This window comes from Wolffia australiana, chromosome 13, assembly GCF_029677425.1.
Source record: "Wolffia australiana isolate 7733 chromosome 13, ASM2967742v1".
NCBI lineage: Eukaryota > Viridiplantae > Streptophyta > Magnoliopsida > Alismatales > Araceae > Wolffia > Wolffia australiana.
In genome coordinates this window covers 4,771,824-4,792,131 of record NC_135847.1, presented here as the reverse complement: position 1 = coordinate 4,792,131, position 20,308 = coordinate 4,771,824, and the positions used below count along the sequence as shown (strand labels likewise).

Below are 20,308 nucleotides of genomic sequence, written 5' to 3'. Positions count from 1 at the left end.
AAAACTATAAAAGAAAATGAAGAAGATTCTGGAACGGCTGTTGAATTGTTTCTTGATTCTTGCTTGTTATTCTTGTGCAAGGGCCATGCTAATCTTCAATGAATTGTTTTAATTTTTATCAGATGACCCCAAAATGTGATGCTAGAGCCAGCTATTATTGCAAATATATTGGTATATTTTATTGACCAATCATTTTTAAATGTATTCATATGCCTACCTTCAAAGTTAATTTTTAGTTTTGAGAAGATAAATTTGGTTAAGTCAAGAAATCAACTTTACCCATAAATGAAGAAGTCTGCTCTTGCTTCAGTAGCTAGTTCAGAAAACCACCAAGGAAAATGATGACAACTGAGCTTAGGGTGTTGAGGTAGTTATAAAACCTGATTATATATTTAGTCAGCCGAAAATAAAGTTTCCAGTTATTGAATGAGGTTTTTTAATGATTACTCCATGAGTTTGAATAAGTAAAGAAGCCCTTTTATCTGGACTTCTTGTCTTGATCAATTTTTCCAGAGCAATTTTTGTCTTGATCCAGTACCTAGATCGAAAAACTAAAATAACATACAACTTCCATTGAAAATATGTTGAATTTCCTTGAGATGGTCATAAAAACTAATGGCAATTTTGGGGCCGCGATCGACATGATTCAAGCTCAATTGTGAAAAATAATTCTGGACAAAAAACCAAGAACATATCCGTTGCACGGATCACATCCATAATTTCTTGGTTCCTTGAGTCAGCATCTTCAAGCCATTCAGATGTGTTAACTCTAGACGTATCTACACTATCTTCAGAGCATTGGATCTTCTCTTTTTTTTGCGAACTAGGCTTCTAGAAATTTGATTTCCACTCCATCTAGAATCCACTAAAAGCATCACTTGAGGGAAAATTACGAGAAATGAGGGCTCCTCTCTATTTATAATGTATGACAAAAATTACGATAAAAAGTCCCTATGAATTTTTGACAAAAGTCCCCTTCCTTCAGAAAAAATAATAAAAGTCCCAAAACTTTGAGTTTATTCTTTGATGTCCAAAAAACCGTGTATGAGTATAGTTAATAACATCAATGTCCCAACATCGTTTATTGTGCTGGCCTTATTTATTATGGATATCACATATAGATTAATTAATCAAAGATCAATTTAACCCGATCCATAGGTGTGTCAAGCTACACTTCGTACCCTAGAAAATACAAAGAAACATGTCAACGCTCCCATGGAACCATTATAATCATTCATTACTCATTGAATATTGACTAAATGAGTATGTATAATTACTCATCTACATGGGACTCTAGAATGACTTAGGGCCCGCTTAATCATCATTCCCGATTGAATCATTCTAATCAGTACTGATGCATGACAAAATTGTCAAAGAATAACTCCCATGATATCTCCACTACCTTGGCCAAGAACTTGACTACATCATCTTCATTGAGTCCGTCTCCTCTAATATCGAGGGCAGACTATCCCATGATGACCATTCCGTCACATATGTGAACTTATTATTGTTGGGTTCTCGAGGCCTTGACATGGATGAAGAAATCAAATCGACATGCAGCGGAAGACTTTTGTGAATCGAACGACATCATTAAAACCATGAAACGATGTACCTTTGAAAGGATCGCATCCGTGATTTATTAGATCCCGGAGTGAGACCAGTCGAGCTGCTCAAGTGTGTAGCCTCTAGACATATCTACGCGATCCTGGGCACGTCGAATCTCCTTCTCGTTGATGAGCCCCGCTCTACCTCCACCATCGTCGTTACGCCATTCCGATCCCATCGAGCATGCAGAGGGGTGTAGGGAGAGGGGAGAAGAAGGGTGAGGCCCCTGAATAATTTTGGACTGGGTGAATTATATTTAGGGCCTTCCCCTATTTAACTAAGTGGGTATTTTTCATAAAAAACCCCCAAAACTTAAGTATATCTTCCGACGTCCAAAAGACCATTTGCATGTGACACTCTAGGCCCATGTATCAGTCTAGTTAACAACTCTAATTGCCCAATAACCTTTATTGGCCTTCCAAATTGATTAACTATATCATCATATAGATTAAATAATGTTGGATCGATTTCACCCAATCGATAGGTCGAGTCTCATACACGTGGGTTGCCAAGCTACACCTCGTGTTCCAGAAGATACAAAGGAGTGTGTATCGACTCCCTCATGGAACTTGTTCATCATCAGTTATCATGTGCGTATAATTCCTCATCCACTTGATGCTCCTTGGAGGACTGAGGGTATGGTCAACTATCAAACCCTAATCGATCATCCGAGTTAGTACTGACGCATTCAAAAATCATCGGAGAACTCTTCTCTGATATTTTACTGCCTTGGCCAAGGACTTCATCGCATCGTGTTCCTTGAGCTATCACCTCTTATACCGAGGGTGAAAGATCCCATCTTAACCACTCAATCATCTTTGTAAACTTCTTGATGTACCCAAACTAAGACTATCATGATTATGGACATTTAGGTCATTCTCAAAGTACAACTGTACGTCCACATGATATTTTTCGTGTCTCAGGTCTAAAGACCACTTACATAATCGTGACGTGAATCCACCTGATTGACAGTTCAGTATATTACCATTCAGGGATTCTAATGGATCAATTCAGTGAACTCTTTTCATTAAAGTGCACCAACTATCTATCCTTAGTGTCTCCACACTAATGGCTACGGGGCCGACCATATTCATCACATGAGTGAGGCTAGATAGTGCTATTCTATCTGGATACTTCAATGTCCTTATCGGGTATCCTTCAAATAGGAATGTTTAGAACACATGCTTAAAGACTAGTGATCTCCATATTACGATCTATCATAATTCACCAAGTCTGATCATGTATTCATGGACTTTATTATAAGCATCATACGAGCACTATAATGAATATGTTCTATTAATAAACATGGAACGAGATGTGGAATGTGTGATTGGCTTGCCGGCCACATATATTTCCATCAATTGTTGGGTTCTAGAGGCCTTTATATGGATGAAGACGAGGATTCCATGTAGTGCAAGACTCATAATGAAATTGTAGTGACATCATTAAAATAATAAATCAAGAGCCTGTGCACGAAACACATCCATGATTTATTGGATCCCAGAGCAAGATGAGTCGAGCTGTTCAAGTAGGCAGCCTCTAGATGTGTCCATGCAATCCTCGGCATGTTGAATCTCCTCCTTCTCATTGACGAGCCCTGTTCAATCTTTGTCAATGTCGTTACGTTGTTCGAATCACATCGTGAATGGAAAGGAGGTGTGGGGAGAATGGAGAAGAAGGAAAGTGCCCTGAATAATTTTGACATTGGTGAATTTAATTTAGGGTCTTCCCCTATTTATACTAAATGGGTGCTTTTCATAAAACCCCCAAAACTTAAGTATATCTTTCGACGTTTGAAGACCATTTATGTGTGACCCTCGAGGCCCATGTATCAGTCTAAGTAATGACTCCAACGAACCAATAACCTTTATTGGACTTCCATATTAATTAACTATATCATCATAAGGACTAATTAATGCAGGATCGATTTAACCCAACTGATTGGTCAAATCTCTAGTACATGCGTGAAAAGCTACACCTCGTGCTCTAAAAGATACAAAGGAGTGTGTATCGACTCACTCATGGAACATGTTTATCATCGGCTACCGTGTATATATATAATCCCCCATTCACTTGATGCTCGTAGGATGACTCAGAGTTAGTACTGATGTGTTTGAGAAATCATCAGAGAACTCTTCTCTAGTATTTTACTACCTTGGCCAAGGACTTTATCACGTCGTCTTCTTTGGGTTGGCACCTCTTATACCTGTTAAATTTTGTGCCTTAGATTATCCATATAAAACTTGTTTTCCATGATGTGGAGGCATTTTGAAACCGTTTTGTGCCTTTTGGGGAACTTTTTCTACCCTTGACCTGCTCTTGTTGAGATCATTTTGAAATTGTTCACGTGTCCAACCTCTAGAAGTATCCACGTGATCACTTGGTGCTCGGATCTCCCTGTCTTCTTCTTCAACTCTCCTTGAAAATCTCTTAAGATCTTCTCACCATGAGGACACTCTCCTTGGTTGAATGGAGAAGAGAGTAGAGTGAAGAAAGGGGGCTCTCAAATCTTGCTGGTCTAAATTCTTGAAATGAGTGCCCCTTCCATATTTATAATTTACTCAAGTTTTCTTCTCAAAAACCCGTAAAGTAAAAGATATTCACCTATGTCTCTATGATATTATGTGTGACACTCTAGGCCCATGTATCATTCTAGTTAATAACTTTAGTAGCCCAATAAAAATTGTTGTCCAACCTTATTAATTAACTATATCGACATATAGATTAACTAACTAAGCATCAATTTAACCCAATTGAAAGGTTAAGTTTCCAGCCTGTGAGGTGCAAAGCTACACCTCGTGCTCTAGAAGATATCGAGTAGCGTTTGAACTCTCTCATGAAACCTTTACCATCATCAGTTACCGTATATGTATAATCCATCATCCGCGTGAAACTCCCAAATGACTTAAGGCATGGTTTATTGTCAAACCCTAATCCATCATTCCATTAGTACTGATGTGGAATGATGATCATTTGAGAGTGCCTTATCCAATATCTTCACTACCCCGGCAATGAATTCTTTGTATCATCTCCCTTGAGTCAATCTCTTCTTATACTACGGGTGGATGATCCCATCTTGACCATTCAATCATCTCAGTGAGGTTCTTACTACACCCGAGCTATGGCAGGTTTGTATCTCATGATTAGAGGATCATAAGTCGTAGTCAAAATGTACTCATCCATCCACGAGATGTCCTTGGTGTCTCAGGTCAATGGATCACTTATCCAATTGTGATATCAATCAACTTGATATAACCAAACTAATGTCTTCTTGAGTATTCTTCAGATACTCATCACATGACCGGTGTACTCATCACATGACCGACCATGCACACCCACTATTTTCGTCAGATACTTGAATGTCTTCTTGAGTATTCTTTGAACAATAATATTTTGAACACATGCTTAAAGACTATAAATCTCCGTAGTACGATCTTATCATAATTCATTAAATTCAATCATGCATTGATGGACTTCATTATAAGCATCACACATGCATTATAGCAAATGCATTGTAGTAATGAATATGAACGGCGTATAGAATGTGTGATTAGGTTGCCAACCATATATGATCTCATCAATCGGAATGTTTAGAATACATGTTTAATTACTAGTGATCTCTGTATTATGATCTCATTATAACTAACTTACTCACTGCATGTATTCATGGACTTCAATTATAAGCATCACACTTGCATTAAAATGAATATAATAGTGTAAAAATGAATATGGATGAGACATGGAATGTGAGATTAGCTAGCTAGTGACATATATTTCCAATGAAAACCTAATTCTATGGTTTATTGAGTTAAAATTTATTTAATTGTTTCCATGTCTCTAACTTTAGAAAATATATTTTTAGTTATTAAATAATCAGTTTTCATAAATCAGTTAGTCTTGAAATTCAGAAATTAAGATATGTACACTTAGTTTGGCACCTAGATATAAAACCAAAGAGAAAGATGACAATAATTGAGCTAAGTATACTAAATGTGAACTCCTCATAAACCTATAAAACATGATTATAGGATTTTTAAATTGTTTTTACAGGCCATTTTGTGCTTGTCACTCTCTTTGAAAATAAAGGAATGCGTTATCTTGAAATTTGCCCAAAATGAAGAATTGTGTGAATGTGATGATCTCCAGGTTTTCTATATTCATGTATGGATACAGACACTGTTGAGCAGTGGGTGCAAATTTTGCACCTTGTGTAAAACATTGATTGCAGCAAACCCCTTATGCAATGTGTTTTGTGAATTTTTAGCCAAAATATCCATACACACACTGGACAATAGTCAAAAATGCACAATTAAGTGAAAATTTTCACATTAAATTTAAATTTTTATTAGCCAATATGTTATCCATATAAAATATTTAATAAACATCATATAAGAATTATATATTAGGTAGCTAAGAATTCTTTCATATAAAATTAAAACTAGCTTTATATTTTAACAGTTTCAAATTTTGTGGATTTTTTTAAACAATACGAGTCTTCTTAAACAATAAAGTTCACATGTCTTCTCCAAACATCGACTCTTGAAATTCCTCTTTCGGCGATAATCTTCCATCGTGTGGCATATAATTAGATCACCTTTCCATTTACCGAGATATTCTTCTTCCACTTGAAACTACTCCTGATTCAGAAAAGTATCATAGACGACGAATAGCACTGGTTGGAACCTCAACTTGATTGCTCAATCTTTTTCATTGGTTAAAGAATAAGTTGATGGAAAGGTGGAGTAGCCAGGCAAGGAAGTGTGCATTGATTTTCTTATGCATGGCATGCAAGATCTGATCTTGCATAAGGGAGGGTTGATTTATTCTATAAGATAAATATTTTTTGTTTGATTTCTTTTCATTTGCACACATTTACCCAGTCCATTGTGTGTTGTGTGGTACAGTTTCTATGTACAGTTTCGACAGGACACGTGGTTCAAATTTTTCACCACACCGCACACTGCTTGGAGAGTCACATTACCTCTCAAATTTTGCTCATCTATACAAATATGAATGGTAAAGGGGGATAAATCTTGTGAAAAGCAATCAAAATAAACTTTATGTATATATATTGAAATGGTTTTAGGGGATTTGGCCAATTCATATCATTGATGAATCCAAGTTACCTAAAGATTTTATGATATTATTTCTAGTATGAGATGACTCAACCATCCGCTTTGGTATCTTATTGAACAAAAATGGTCATATTTTTCTTCCGTTTATCAAGAATATAGGTCTTTATATAAAGACATTCCTAGCGTAGAGTCCTCACTTCCTTGTTATTCCCTGAAGTCTTCTTGAGTTGTCTGCACAACCATGGAGGTGTCATCACGCCGTCGAGTGCTCAAAATTTTAAAAGGGATCTTCGCCATCGGGATTCCTTCCTGCGATGAGAGATATGTTTTTTTAGCCTTCAAAATCTTGCTTTATTCCCAGGGGTCAGATTTTATCCTACGGATCTCCAGGGGCATTCAATCAATCTGTGGCATCGGTGGCCTCTGCCAATTGGCTGATGAGGACATCGGCCGGGGGATGGAGAAGGGTGGGACTACCCCCCGACTGTCTGATCCCCTCTTTCAAGTGGGTTCAACGGCTGCAATTAGATCACAGCCGTGGACCAATTCTTATGGTGTACCCTTCATTCACCACGACAGCTGCTTTGTTAGCTGTCGCTTCAGCCACCGCGTCAGCCTCCCATGCTCTAATTCTCTCAGCCCTTAGACCTGCTATCCACTTCATTTGCCACATCCAATCAGAAAGCCTGAAAAAAAGAAATAAAAATGATAAAATAATACAAACAGATCTCACCTTCCAATCTTCCTTAAGAAGATTGGACAATTGAGATCATGTCCCTTTACTTAAAACGGCCCAAAATGACACAGGCTTTGGGCCAGGTTGGCTCGAAGCCGGGTCATAATTGCTTCTTGGCGTGGCCCAAGGCGGTGTTGAAATTTAGAATGCGGCATTGATCCTATATCAGAGAAATTAAAAAATAAACATGACTATATAATTTCTCTTATTCTTTCCCCCTTTGAAATTGCTTAACATCTCCCCCTTGCATGCGCGGACCTCTCTATGGGCCTCTGTGTGGGTCTCTATGTGGGCCTTTGTGTGCCAGCAGTCTGTGGCTCCTTGTGCGACGATGCTTGCCATCTACTGGCCAGATTGAGTGATGTGTGCTCGCTAGCTGGCGGCTGGCATGAGTGGCATTGACTCCCTTCTCAGCTGGACAATAAAAATCCCTTTTTGTTGTTCTTACTTTCCTTTTTTTATTGTTGCACTTTAAGCTTAGTGCCATTAGAAATAAAAATTTCTAAATAGTGATCTTTAAGCTTTTCAAAAAAAATGCACGAAAGGGGAATTTATAGTAAAATAAAGATAACATTAATAGAACAATGATTCTAAGATGCATATCTTTTTACTACTAAAAATTACTTTATCAGACGCCCAGGAGGTAAACCCATCATTCTCCATCCCCGACCGTCATTCTCGGCAGCTGGCCGGTGGAGGCTAGTGATGAGGGGACTGCAGACCGATCCAACGGCTCCTGGAGAGCCGTTGGATCAAATGCAGCCCATGGAAGGGTTGAGAGAACTCCTCTCCCCTCTTTAAAAGGTGATTTTGGAAGCCATAACATCATCTTACTACAGGCGAAGCAGAAGCGGCGAAGACCCATTTTGGCAGTGGGACGAGTAAGAGGAGAAAGATGACACTTCTTTGACAGCCTCAACTGCTCAGGACAGCTCTAGGGAGAGTAGAGGGAGACTTTGATCTGCACCAACATGGACGAAGATGAGTAGGGACACACACTGAGGCTACGGGTGGCGATCAGCACCCTTACTCTTGCTCGCTGGAATTAAGGCATCTCTGGTATCTTTCATGACTCAATTTGGATGATAATTCTGAATAGAATATGTTAGTTTACAATAGTTTTGGTTAAAACGCGAACCGATTGGATTTTGCAAAGATTTCATAGACCGTTTTCATTTGGGCATTCCATTGAACGTCTTGTGTGTGTTCAAAGTTTTTCAACAAATTAAATCATTTTTTCAATTTTCTCTTATAAAAAATATTTTAAAAATACTTCTTAAATAGATTTAGCTATATAAATTCTATTACTAGTCATCTAAGGTAATCATAAGTATAAAAATCCTAAAATACACACTAAAATTCATCCTACTAATCCTCTTAATTCTTCTACCTCTTAATATGTCTATATATCTTGTTAACTCAACTATCTGAGATATCCACCTTATCTATCTACTCAGTTCTCTTCTACACTTGATAATTCTTACTTTATTATCTATCCCTCTTACGCTTAAATTCTATGCATATATATATATATGCATAGAATTTAAGCATAAGAGGGATAGATAGGAAAGTAAGAATTATATATATATGCCCTCCATTAACCTATATCTTAACATATAATCCCTTATTTCCCTATCATTAGTATTACTTTCTTTTTCTTCATTCTTCTTTTTACCTCTTACTGAACTAAATACTTCTTACACCATATTAACATAAAATCTAATTCACTATCTAATTAAACCTTAATATCCATCATTATTATATACATTTCCTATCTTACACATAACTTACTATTAATCAAATAAATAATCTTTTCATCTTCTATTAAGACTATCATAGCATTATTCTATCCATGTAACTCATCTTATTTCTCCTATACTATCTATCTCAGTGTCATCCTTAATCCTAAAACTATTAATCTAATTTATAACTTACTTGCTTACTAACTTGAAAATCAATAAAATTTATTCATCATAAGAGGTGTCAAAGTGATTTTATCTCATTACTATCTCGACTCTTCCTTTTCATTACTTCTCTCTATCACGCCATTTACTATTCTTCATTATTTCTTATTATCTTACTTCTCACATTCATTAAATACCTCTGCCCACTAACGTATTAATTATCTTACTCCTCACTATAACTCAATAATTAAATTCACCTCTAAAGGCCAGTCCCTGTGGAGACTACCTCGATCCTACCTTACAATTGAGTGAGTTTTCTATTTTAACAAATTTGTTTGATTTCAGAAAATTAATCTACAATGACAATACACACAATTTGCGTTCACACAAAGTGAAACATATTCTTTTCCTCGTGCTCAGTTTGCGAATTGTACCAACCTCGGGCTGCAACAATGAATGTGCAATCTGAGTCTAGAAAATCCAATTCAAGTGCAATTTGTTTGAGATGTTTGGGATGGGTCAAGACCCCACTTCAAGGGGCTCAAGTATAATGCTTAATTAAATACCAAAACCTAAAAGTATGGCATCAGAACTGTGTTATGCAAGTATGGCTTCATTTTTCAAGACTTAATGACTTTTGTTCATAAATATATGCATCGCGATTATGAATGGATAAACCAATATCAGAGGTGTATCCAGAAATAAGTATGTCGAATCACGAAACTGACGGTATCGATTTGGTTTTATCAAAGTTCAGTAAAATTGGAAAATCCATGACTCGCGTATCCAGAAAGGTAGACACGTGGCAAATCTGGAATGTAATCTCTCTAAGCTGGAGATTGAAACCAGGGAAGTGTGAGGAAGAGATGAGAGGGAAATTTAAAAATTAATAACAAGGGGTACAAAATATTTCTACTCTCTATCCCCTTATTTCTCAATTGCGAAAGAACAATTCACCAAGAGAGAAGTCGAGGACGAAGTTCAATCATGTGATTTTCTTCCCTCTCAAGATAATTCTTGAATGAATAAATAAATAAATAAGATTAAAATACTAGAGAGAGCAATTAAACCATGCAAACTAAGGTTGGTCAAACCACGGACTAACGAATTCACGAGCTCCCTTTTGCCAATTCAGACTTCCTGAAAATTGACTCATTTAATAAAAATAAAGAATATATAAATCGTCAACACACAAATAATGAACTTGAAATGATCAAATAGGAAAGTACCTGTGAATGTGATCCAATATGATAAGCCTGGGCCCAGTTGGGATGCTCGCCTCCTTGAGGTCACTGAATACCATGATATCATACCATGTCACATACTAACATGATGGCATTGCAAAGTATGACGAGTATATCATACCGAATTAAATTATCCATGATCTAAAAATATTATACCATGTCATAACACATCATACCATTACATGATAGTGTGTATCAATTTAAAAAAAATTAATCAAATACATAACAATATCATTCCAAATCATATCATAGTTTACCAAATGATAACATATCACATAATTTTAGAGCAATATAATCTAATCAAAGTGTGATGATAGTAGGGTTTGGATCCGATCAGCATGACGACTATCCTACTTTATAATCATCTGACGACAAATTCACCATCATCTTGTCATCTCCACTTCATCATTCTCAAATCAAAAAATCAGATGGTGAAATTTGGGGACGACGATGACACGATCGTGTACCCCCAAGGGTATCTTAGGCATTTTAGCCCATTAGGGGTATTTTAGTCATATCATGCTTAAGGTAGATTGCTTTATTTTCTTATAAATATGTATAGCCCTCTCTTGAGGAGGGCAGTCAAGACTTATGGTAAGATCGGCCTCTTGGCTCACTATCTCGATCCTCCCTGTCTCGGTCCCATCCCCTTAACCGTCCAACGATCCCCGTGATCGTCTCACCAGATCTACAGCCGGCTCCCCTCCAATCCGATCCCTACCCTTGCCGTTCGTTCTCTTCTAGTCTCCGACGATCCCCGTCCCCGCGATCATCAACCCTTCACCGCGTCATCAGGCGGTTCATCCCTGGTCGATCCCGGGCCTGTCGGTTCGATCCCTCTTATAATTCCCGTTTCGACTCTCCTACCCCGGGAACGTCTAGCTCAACTCGCCCTCTACCCTCCTTCCGATATGAGCCTAGACTGAGGTTCATATCAATCATCAGTCTCAAATCAAAAAATCAGATGGTGAAATTTGGGACGACGATGACAAACTAGTCATCTTCCAGCAACCCTTGGCGAGAGTACATAAAATGAGACACAGTGTAGGGCAGACATCCCAAAGATCCATACAATCCAACAGGCCCTATCAAGTAAGAGTACAGTAATGACGAGGAGATTGGCAAGAGCAAGAGAAACCCAGCTCCATAAGGAGCTGACTAGCCCAAAAAAACTCATAGAAGGCCTGAGACGTGGTTTTAGAAAGCGAGCGGGCTAGTTGTATATAGATAGGGAGAGGAATGATGATGACGATAACGTAGATTACTGATAAGAACCAGGGTGTTCTTATTGGGGAGATCGAGGGGGGAGACCAGCAGTAAGATCATTGCCAGGAACTTAGTAGAACATTTTGGAGAATATATTCAGAGTCTGGAGGAGTCATACTCCAATATTCCCCTCTCAAGTAATGTCCAGACCAGGCAGAAACTGCGAGGATCAGCTTAGTCTAGAATTTCTGAAAAGCTTGCTTCTCGAGTATTTGAGGTTGTTTACTGGAAGATCTTATTAGCTGTTCTTGGATAAGGTTTTTGAGTGCATTTGCTGTTCAATATTCTCTTTTTCAAGTGATCATGTTTTCAACAGCTCGCTCATAGAGAAGTTTTGCAGTCCCCCATGATGATGACAATGACGAGAAGATGACGGTGAGTCATCGCGTTCCCCTCATTCATCCAAGCCAGGATGATGCTAGGATGAAAATGATGATAATGATGATTTTCTTTTGTCATCTCCTTTTGTCACACTCCCCATATAAACCTTGTTCAGATGACAAAGAATATGACGAAATTGTCGTCATCACCTGAGCAGCGGATAATGTCCGGACAGTGGATGACGACAACAAGTTTTGACATTGTCCAAAACACTATCATAGACAATAGCAGCAGAGGATGATCCTCAATACCACAGAGCCTATGTCGTTTATACCTTCTGGAATATCAAATAAATCAGAGCGAGACAAGAGTGCAAGGAGAAATTTAGACGCATTATTCTAACCCTTCTTCTTACGAGTCTTCAAAGCATTATTTTCACATACATCATCTCAAAAGGCTTCATAGACCTACATTCCATATGATCATTGGCAAGCCGGGACTAGAGATTCTCCAGTCTCCTTGCGGGGAATTCTAAGATTATTATTTATTCATCTCATGCCCTTCACAAGACTCTCTGATCAGATAACGGTGGATCCAGTAGCCAGACTATGATAGTCCTTGAACAAGTCTTAAAAGGTAACTCGAATGCAGGGTACCTTTCTAGGGGGCCAAAAAACTAATTTTTTGAATATGTTCTTTTGACTTTACCTGTACTCGCTACATTAAAAAAATCGACTTGTACTTTTTTCTCCTAAATCTAAATGAAATTTTAAATACAAACTCAATATTAAAGAAAGGTAAACTTGAAATGAAAACCCTCTTTGTCGTATGTCTTCTCTATTGAATTGCAGATTAACATTGGCAATATAGCATGACTGACAGTTTCAAAGAACTTTCACTTCTCAGATATTATGCTATAATATATCATTCCGTTGCATATCATAGCATTCCATAGCAAATTGTACAAGACTATTAAAAAGAGGGTCAAGGGCTGAAATTTACCTGTCAGTGAGGAAGGGTAGGGAAGCATCGGTGAGTGAGCCCTTTTTTAGATTCTTCTCATATCGCTCCAGGCCTAGCGTCCTTAACATGCCGCACCCTTTGGCGTAGAATGGATCGTCTTCTTCCTTGCTGCTACCACTCTCCTTGGGCATCATCTGTCCCAGCTGTCCAAATTACACTTTAAATCCAGATAAGTTCACCCAACTACAATCGGGAATCAAGAAATGCCAATTTTATATTACTTCAGGGCGGAAAATTATATGATTTATTTGTCTTCCAGCAAAGGTTGAACCCATGGTATCATTATGGAATAACAAAGGTCTAAACGTCAACGCTAATTGTATAATATATGTGCTTTAAAGATAATAGTTGTTTAAGAGTATATGTAAGTGAAAATTCCATATTTACCCGAATGATTTATTGAATATAGAGTATGTCAGTTTAGCAGAAAATCGACTAAGGGAAAAAAGCAGAGGAGACTATCTCGATTTATGTTTTTTGCCTTAATACCTTGTAAACTCCGCCTTGGAGAAGCGCAAATAAAGCGCCAGTTCCTACTGCCCCTGGAATGTTAGGGCCCGATGAGCTACTCACCAATGAGAATAAAAATCCAGATCCAAATGCTGCTGCCATGCTGATACAACAGATAATAGTATATATTATAGTAAGATGTTTGGAATAAATTTAACTTCTTAAAAGAAATAATAGGCTATAAATTTAGCCAAAGTGAGAAAAAATTAAATGTGTGCTGCCATCTCAAGTCAACATAAAAACAACTAATTCAAACCTTTAACCAAAGCTGCCAGAAGGGAGCGCGGATAATTTGCTGTAGGGTTATAAGTCCTATTTTACCAAATGTTACAACAAAAATGACAAACGAGCGTAAGGAAATCCTCACTGTTTATTTTCTTTCAGCAGTCAAATCGTCACGGGTTCTGATAGTATTGACTTCATCAACAGGCTTATATTAGTACATTCTGAGTGTCACAAGGCTACACCAGTACGACTTTGGATCCAATAGAAGGGGAATGATATAGAAAAGAAAAAATGAAGCGGAATCTGGTGAGCCTCTCAAAAGGAAACTGCTAGAGATCTTGGTACAGATCTCTATCGATAAATATTCACGGAGGAATTAGAGAAATCGATCGAGGGAAAGCTAGAACGAAATCAAAGAGAGCAGGTCCAGATCAGCACCTGCGGCCCAGTGGGAGGATCTCCTATCCAAATTCACCAATCAACTTTTTGACTGCCCTCCTTTGGGGATGGATACTGCATCTTGAGTAAGTGGAAATACCCATGACGGATTTTAGGGATCAAATGAATTGTTACGATCCCCATGGAGATCTAACAAAATCAAGAAACGGGACGAGGGATAGAGAGGAGAATAGGAGAGATGGAAGAGGTAAGACAGAAGAAGAGAGAGCGATTGGAGAACAAACTCTCAAGAATCTCCGAATCTGGAGTTCTTGCCCTCACAAAAGCCGGATACAGCTACTCGTGCCACGAAACCACAGGGTAATCATTCATCAAAAGTCTTTCTAATGACCTTACAAGGGGGTATTTATAACCCTACGATTTCAAGAATCGGTTATTTCATAAGGACTCTAACATGAATATGTAAGCTTCTCTTCTTTTTGTCAATGGAAATAGCCTCCCAGGCACCAGCTTGGTCTTTTTATCCCGCTAAAGGGACTTTTTAATTTCCCCGGAGGATAGTTCCTTCAGCTCTTCCTCAGGGAGGACGATCACAAAGTATCAATGAGGTGAAGTTGCAGTTCTCTTTCTCGCCTCTTGTCTGTGTCTCAGTCCCTTCAAAATCCCTACTATCCCCACCCATGTAACCATCTAAATCTCATCTGATATTCAGCCGTCTTCCCTCTAAAACATTCCCTACCTCTTTGATTGATCCCTCTACTTCCTTCCATCGCTACTGACTCCTGAATTCATAGAATGCGCCCCCCCCCCTATTTAGCAATAATACCCTGCAATACACCATGGACATTCCAGAAGGCTTTGCCCAGAACTAGTAAACCTCACCCATAACATCTTTTAATGTTTAACACTGAGTATGGCACCACAAGTACGTCTTCGGGGGAGTATGACCCCAAACAATTGAGAAGGCAGTAGGCCCCTTGCACAAAATACATACCCTTTGAACTATGGTGGCTTGCACCCTACGGAACAAACTGGGAGAGATCAATTAGGTGATAAATATGTTCTTGTTCATTTGCAAGAGAAACAGCAGAACCTACGAAAGCCAGGAACTTTGAGGAAGTTTAGTTACAGCATGCCCAGAGTGAAAGTGCATGAAGAACTACAGAGGAGAGTTCACTGTAATGCCTCCAGCAACGAAAATTTTGCCCCATACCAGGACCCCCAGATGCTGGACTGGATGATAGACCTCCCCCCCACAAATTCTGCATTGATGATGGACCAGATGATGTAGGAAACCATCACTTATAGTTCAGATCTGCAAACCATCCACCAAAGGGCAGACAGTGCGAGCTTGTGATAAAAGTGGGCTATCATATCGTACAGGACCATGTTGTAATGGACCAAGAACTGCATTGAACAAACTCAAAGATGATGAATGAGGATGATAACTGTCCTGTCTCATCTGATAGCCTCTTCCCAGACAATAGTGCTATAAGTAAGAGGTTCAGGCGATTGCAGACAACAAAGCACTGAATGGTGAAAGCGTTAGAGAAACTGTTAGAGAATGGGAGGAATTACAAAGAAGATGGCATTGGACGTTTTGACTCATCTTGGAGATAAAATCATGGATTTAGACCAGTCCGAGAACTCTCTATCAGCTAGACAGCATGTGGAATTTTCCTCCTGAAATTCAACCATACTGCTTCTTTGTCCCTAGTTGTTATGAAGTTGCACGTGTCCCACACGTTCTATGCATAATGTCGAACACTAGATGGTACGTGAGGCCTTTATCTTGTTAAAGAATGAATAATGGGACTTTCCCTTTTTTCATTATTGTTAAAGAGTAGATCACCTACTTCTCTCTCTCTCTCTCTTTCTAACGAATGAAATAAACAAACTATTTTTAATAATGAAGATGGTGAGAAATAAACAAAATTACTTGTTTTGGACATCATCTACTCCCCGCACTTTTTTTATGATGCAATGTATCCCAGCATTAGCCCCAGTTAAGACTGCAAAATTGCGAGCCTGGATAAGAGGACCGCCTATCGAGGCCTACAAATGAAAATTAAGAAAAAAACAATGGGATTGAGAAACGATTTACACCTAAGACAAAGCAGATAAGCCATCACAAAGGAGACAACGGATAAATAGAAAAAAATATGAGACAGCATGCACTTGAAGGTAATTTCTCATGATATTATGTCGAGTTATACCATATTACAGACTATGAGACCAGAATATTCTACTCGGCGGTAGTGTTTGCATTCAAATGTAGATCTTAGAAGACACTGAAATATATTTTCCTGAGTTGCCGACTAAAAGAGATTCCAAGAAACTATTCAACAACATTTCTCGATCACACGCTGAAAATAAACATTGAGAGAAGAATCATGATGCACGGACGTAGAATCGTAGAAGTTAATTGCTAGAACTGACTTAATAATTAAGTAGAAACCATTTTAAGGATTTAATTTGCACCCGGCTAACAACCAAAATACAACACATGAATGGCATTCGACGGGTAAATGGAGTCTCTTCTTCGCATCAAACGAAAATTCGATGACCCATTTTTTACAACCATTTGTCAGAGACAGAACAGGGGTATCCCTGTTTTGGATTGGCTTGAGACAAACCTTCCCACAAATTCAGCGTTTTTTTGTGCCCCACTTGGGGTACAGTGTTATATTCCGATACTGGACAGACGATTGGTCGGCCAGACGAAAGTTGCGAGAGGCTTGTCCCCGCCTTTTTGCACTGGCATGGAATCCCCAGGCCTTGGTGCGCAATTGTTGGGATGCCGCATAGAACCCGACGGCGGAGGGTGCTTTGTCGGACCAGCAGCTGGAGGATTTATTGCACATGCATCAATTGATCTTACATCTATGGCTGAGAAACAGAGCACGGGACGGCTGGACATGGAACAACACACCATTTTCAGTCCAAGAGGCTTACAAAAGGATCAGAGGGGATGCAACAGTGGAGGAATCTATAATTACTACTTGTCATCGACAATGGAAGCAAAAGGTCCCGTTAAACATCAGGATTTTTGGCTGGCTGCTTCTTAGACGACAACTGATGGCACAAGTCCCACGTAAGCGCCCAATACCAAATACATCGGCCGCATTCCCCATGTGCGCACGAGTAAAGGAAGACTGCTGACGTCTGTTCTTTGAATGTCCATTTGACCGGGCCATTTGGAGCTCACAGCATCCCATTGGTGTAGATGTGATATCCAACAAAGCCTGTCGGAGCTAACTTTGGGGAGGCGCGTGCAGAGGACGATTGGACAAGGATCCTCGTAGTACTTCTGGCGATATGGCTGCATCGTAATAATATCGTGTTCAAGGTAAGGGTTGTCACTATAGATTCTGTTATGCATAATGTGGCAACTTGTGTCCCCCATTGGTCAGTCGGGAGGTGAATTACGTTAAAGGGACCAAGTTGGTCAGTTTCATACTCAGCACGAGCATATATAACACTATACCTGGGTCGATCACCACTCTCGGGTGATCTTCCCTTCTCTTTTTCAGAAGAAAAACTAGACATCACTAACAGTATAAAAACGAGAAAACACCCATTGTAAAAGAAATAACGATTTCCAGTGGATAGAGAAAGTGGCCGAGGCTAGCCCGGGAGGGCAACATCAAACAAAAACCTGAGGATCCATTTTTCACAAGCATTTATGCGGATATTATAAATCATTAAAAACTCAAAAAAATGAGAGATCCTAAAAATTAAAAATAACGATTTCCAGTGGATAGAGCAAGTGGCCAAGGCTATCTCGGGAGGGCAAAATCAAACAAAAACCTGAGGATCCATTTTTCACAAGCATTTATGCAGATACTATAAATCATTAAAACTCAAAAAAATGAGAGATCCTAAAAATTAAAAATAACGATTTCCAGTGGATAGAGCAAGTGGCCGAGGCTAGCCCGGGAGGGCAAAATCAAACAAAAACCTGAGGATCCATTTTTCACAAGCATTTATGCGAATATTATAATTCATTAAAAACTCAAAAAAATGAGAGATCCTAAAAATTAAAAATAACGATTTCCAGTGGATAGAGCAAGTGGCCAAGGCTATCTCGGGAGGGCAAAATCAAACAAAAATCTGATGAATCGTTAAAAACTCAAATCATTAAAAACTCAAAAAAAAAAAAGAGATCCTAAAAATTACAATCCCCATTCTTAAATTGAAAAAAAACGTCCACCGCAAACGAAATAACGCGAACAAAAATTACAAACGAACGATTTCAAGTGAATAGAGGGCAAACGAGCACGGCTACCTCGGGAGGGAGAAGGAACTTGGCAGCGCCGGATTCCACGGCGGCGGCGCCGCCCTGGGACTTGAGAGAAGCGGCCAAATCCTTGTTGAGGGAGCTCATGAGAGCGCCCATGACTCCTCCCTGCACGGCGGCGAGCCCCGCGGTAATGGCGGCCTCCACAGCGAAGGACTGCTGGCCAAGCCACGCGCCGAAGCCCTCCTGCTTCGCCATAGCCCACTTCTTCGCCAACCCTACGGGATTCCCCACCTCGACCCCCTCCATAGCCGCGGCTGCCGAGTAGTCAGATAGAACCGCCGGATTTTGAATTTTCGCTCGTAGATATTTATATGCTCCTCCTGTTCGTTGACCGGACGGGACGGAACGGTACGGGAGGGGACGGGACGGGAAGTAGGGAACGTCCCGGACGTGACGGGACGGATGACTATCTGTGACGGACGATGACGTGATGACTATCGTCAGGTCACCGTTCCGCCACATATCCGAGGATTTCGGAAAAATCCGCCACATTTGTGTCACCGTCATGGTTTGCGGCATCCCCGTCACGGGACGGCGTCACCGTCACGTGTGACGGGAAAAAGAACCATGCTGAGGAGAGAAAATTGGAGGGGCATATCTCTAATTATCTTTAGATGGCGTCCGTTTGCGACTTTTCTGCAAAAGGCCAAGAAATCAAGTTAGTGAAACCACGTGACGAAATCTTGGCCGTCGAAAAGCTTAAATCTAACGATTTTTAAGCTTTTTTTGGTCATTTTCAAAAATCCCTCACGGCCGTCATCCGTGACGGTTGTCCCATCAGGCCACTCGTCTGAGGCCCTCCATCACCGTCACGTCACCGTAACGTCACCGTCACGCCCAGTTCATCATCCATCACCGTCACCGTCACGGGCACCTAATTTTGTCACTCTGACCATCACATCATCCGTCACGTTGTCGTCACTGTGCCGTATGACGTGATGGATGACGACTGTTGATCTCTAACGAGAAGCGTCATCCTTCTTGTAGTCGAATAGTACTAGTGTTCGCCAATCCCGAGTCCGATGTCGGGTGACGATGTCGGGACGAATGTTAAACCGGATGTCAGAAACGGGTTATCTGATATCTGATTTTAGTGATATTTGGATATTGAATGCCGATGTTTGATATAGGGTTTGACGATCCTGGTCCGGTCTATGTTTTTAGCAAAGACCTAAACCTTACCTAAAATTTGGTCTCGGTCTGATCCGGACCGGTCCCGGTTTGGTCAGGTTGACAAGTCAATGTCAAAGTCAAAGTATAAATTTTATGTTCATGGTTATGTTAAATATACTCTACATCAAGAGGGATGGGCAAATATATGACGGCTATGCTGAGATCAATAGAAAACTCTCCGGTGAGTTGGATTTGTTAGTTTTAGAATTTATAGAAAAATATGAAATAAATAATTAATAGTTTATTTCTGGTTTCAGTTACTGATTGACCAACCATTCCACCCTCAAATGGAGGACCTCCAGTCCCAATTCTATACAGTCAAATTTAACTTAGATATCAGTTGCTTCGTAACTGATATTTGATATCGGCATTTGTCTTCATCTTGAGGGTTGAATGACAGTAGCAGATTTCGGTGTTAGATACTAATTTCTTAGATATTTGACATATAAATGTAAAATATGTTTTGAATTATTTATAAATGTGCGAGTGTAAGGCCCCAAATTGACACTAAGCTATAGAGAGTT

General features: G+C 39.4%; 1 protein-coding gene and 1 pseudogene across 1 annotated transcript; both read right to left on the bottom strand.

The window, feature by feature from the left end:
- Positions 1–22: 22 nt before the first annotated feature.
- On the bottom strand, positions 23–139 carry LOC144711525 (U6 spliceosomal RNA; annotated as a pseudogene).
- Positions 140–10,187: 10,048 nt separating this feature from the next.
- On the bottom strand, positions 10,188–18,884 carry LOC144711316 (chloroplastic import inner membrane translocase subunit HP30-2-like). The gene is made up of 6 exons (XM_078585271.1): positions 18,597–18,884; positions 16,248–16,363; positions 13,664–13,787; positions 13,154–13,317; positions 10,550–10,612; positions 10,188–10,460 (listed from the first exon to the last, which is right to left on the bottom strand). Exons 1-6 carry the CDS (start codon positions 18,855–18,857, stop codon positions 10,430–10,432), a joined length of 759 nt encoding a protein of 252 aa, XP_078441397.1. The 5' UTR covers positions 18,858–18,884; the 3' UTR covers positions 10,188–10,429.
- Positions 18,885–20,308: the final 1,424 nt, after the last annotated feature.

What these genes read in the sequence shown, in the direction of transcription:
- LOC144711316 (XM_078585271.1), bottom strand. Translation starts at nt 18,857, where the DNA reads ATGGAGGGGGTCGAGGTGGGGAATCCCGTAGGGTTGGCGAAGAAGTGG. An exon ending in AGTTCCTTCTCCCTCCCGAG is followed by an intron (nt 16,364 to 18,596) that starts GTAGCCGTGCTC and finishes TTTCATTTGTAG; the next exon opens with GCCTCGATAGGCGGTCCTCT. An exon ending in CTACCCTTCCTCACTGACAG is followed by an intron (nt 10,613 to 13,153) that starts GTAAATTTCAGC and finishes CATGGTATTCAG; the next exon opens with TGACCTCAAGGAGGCGAGCA.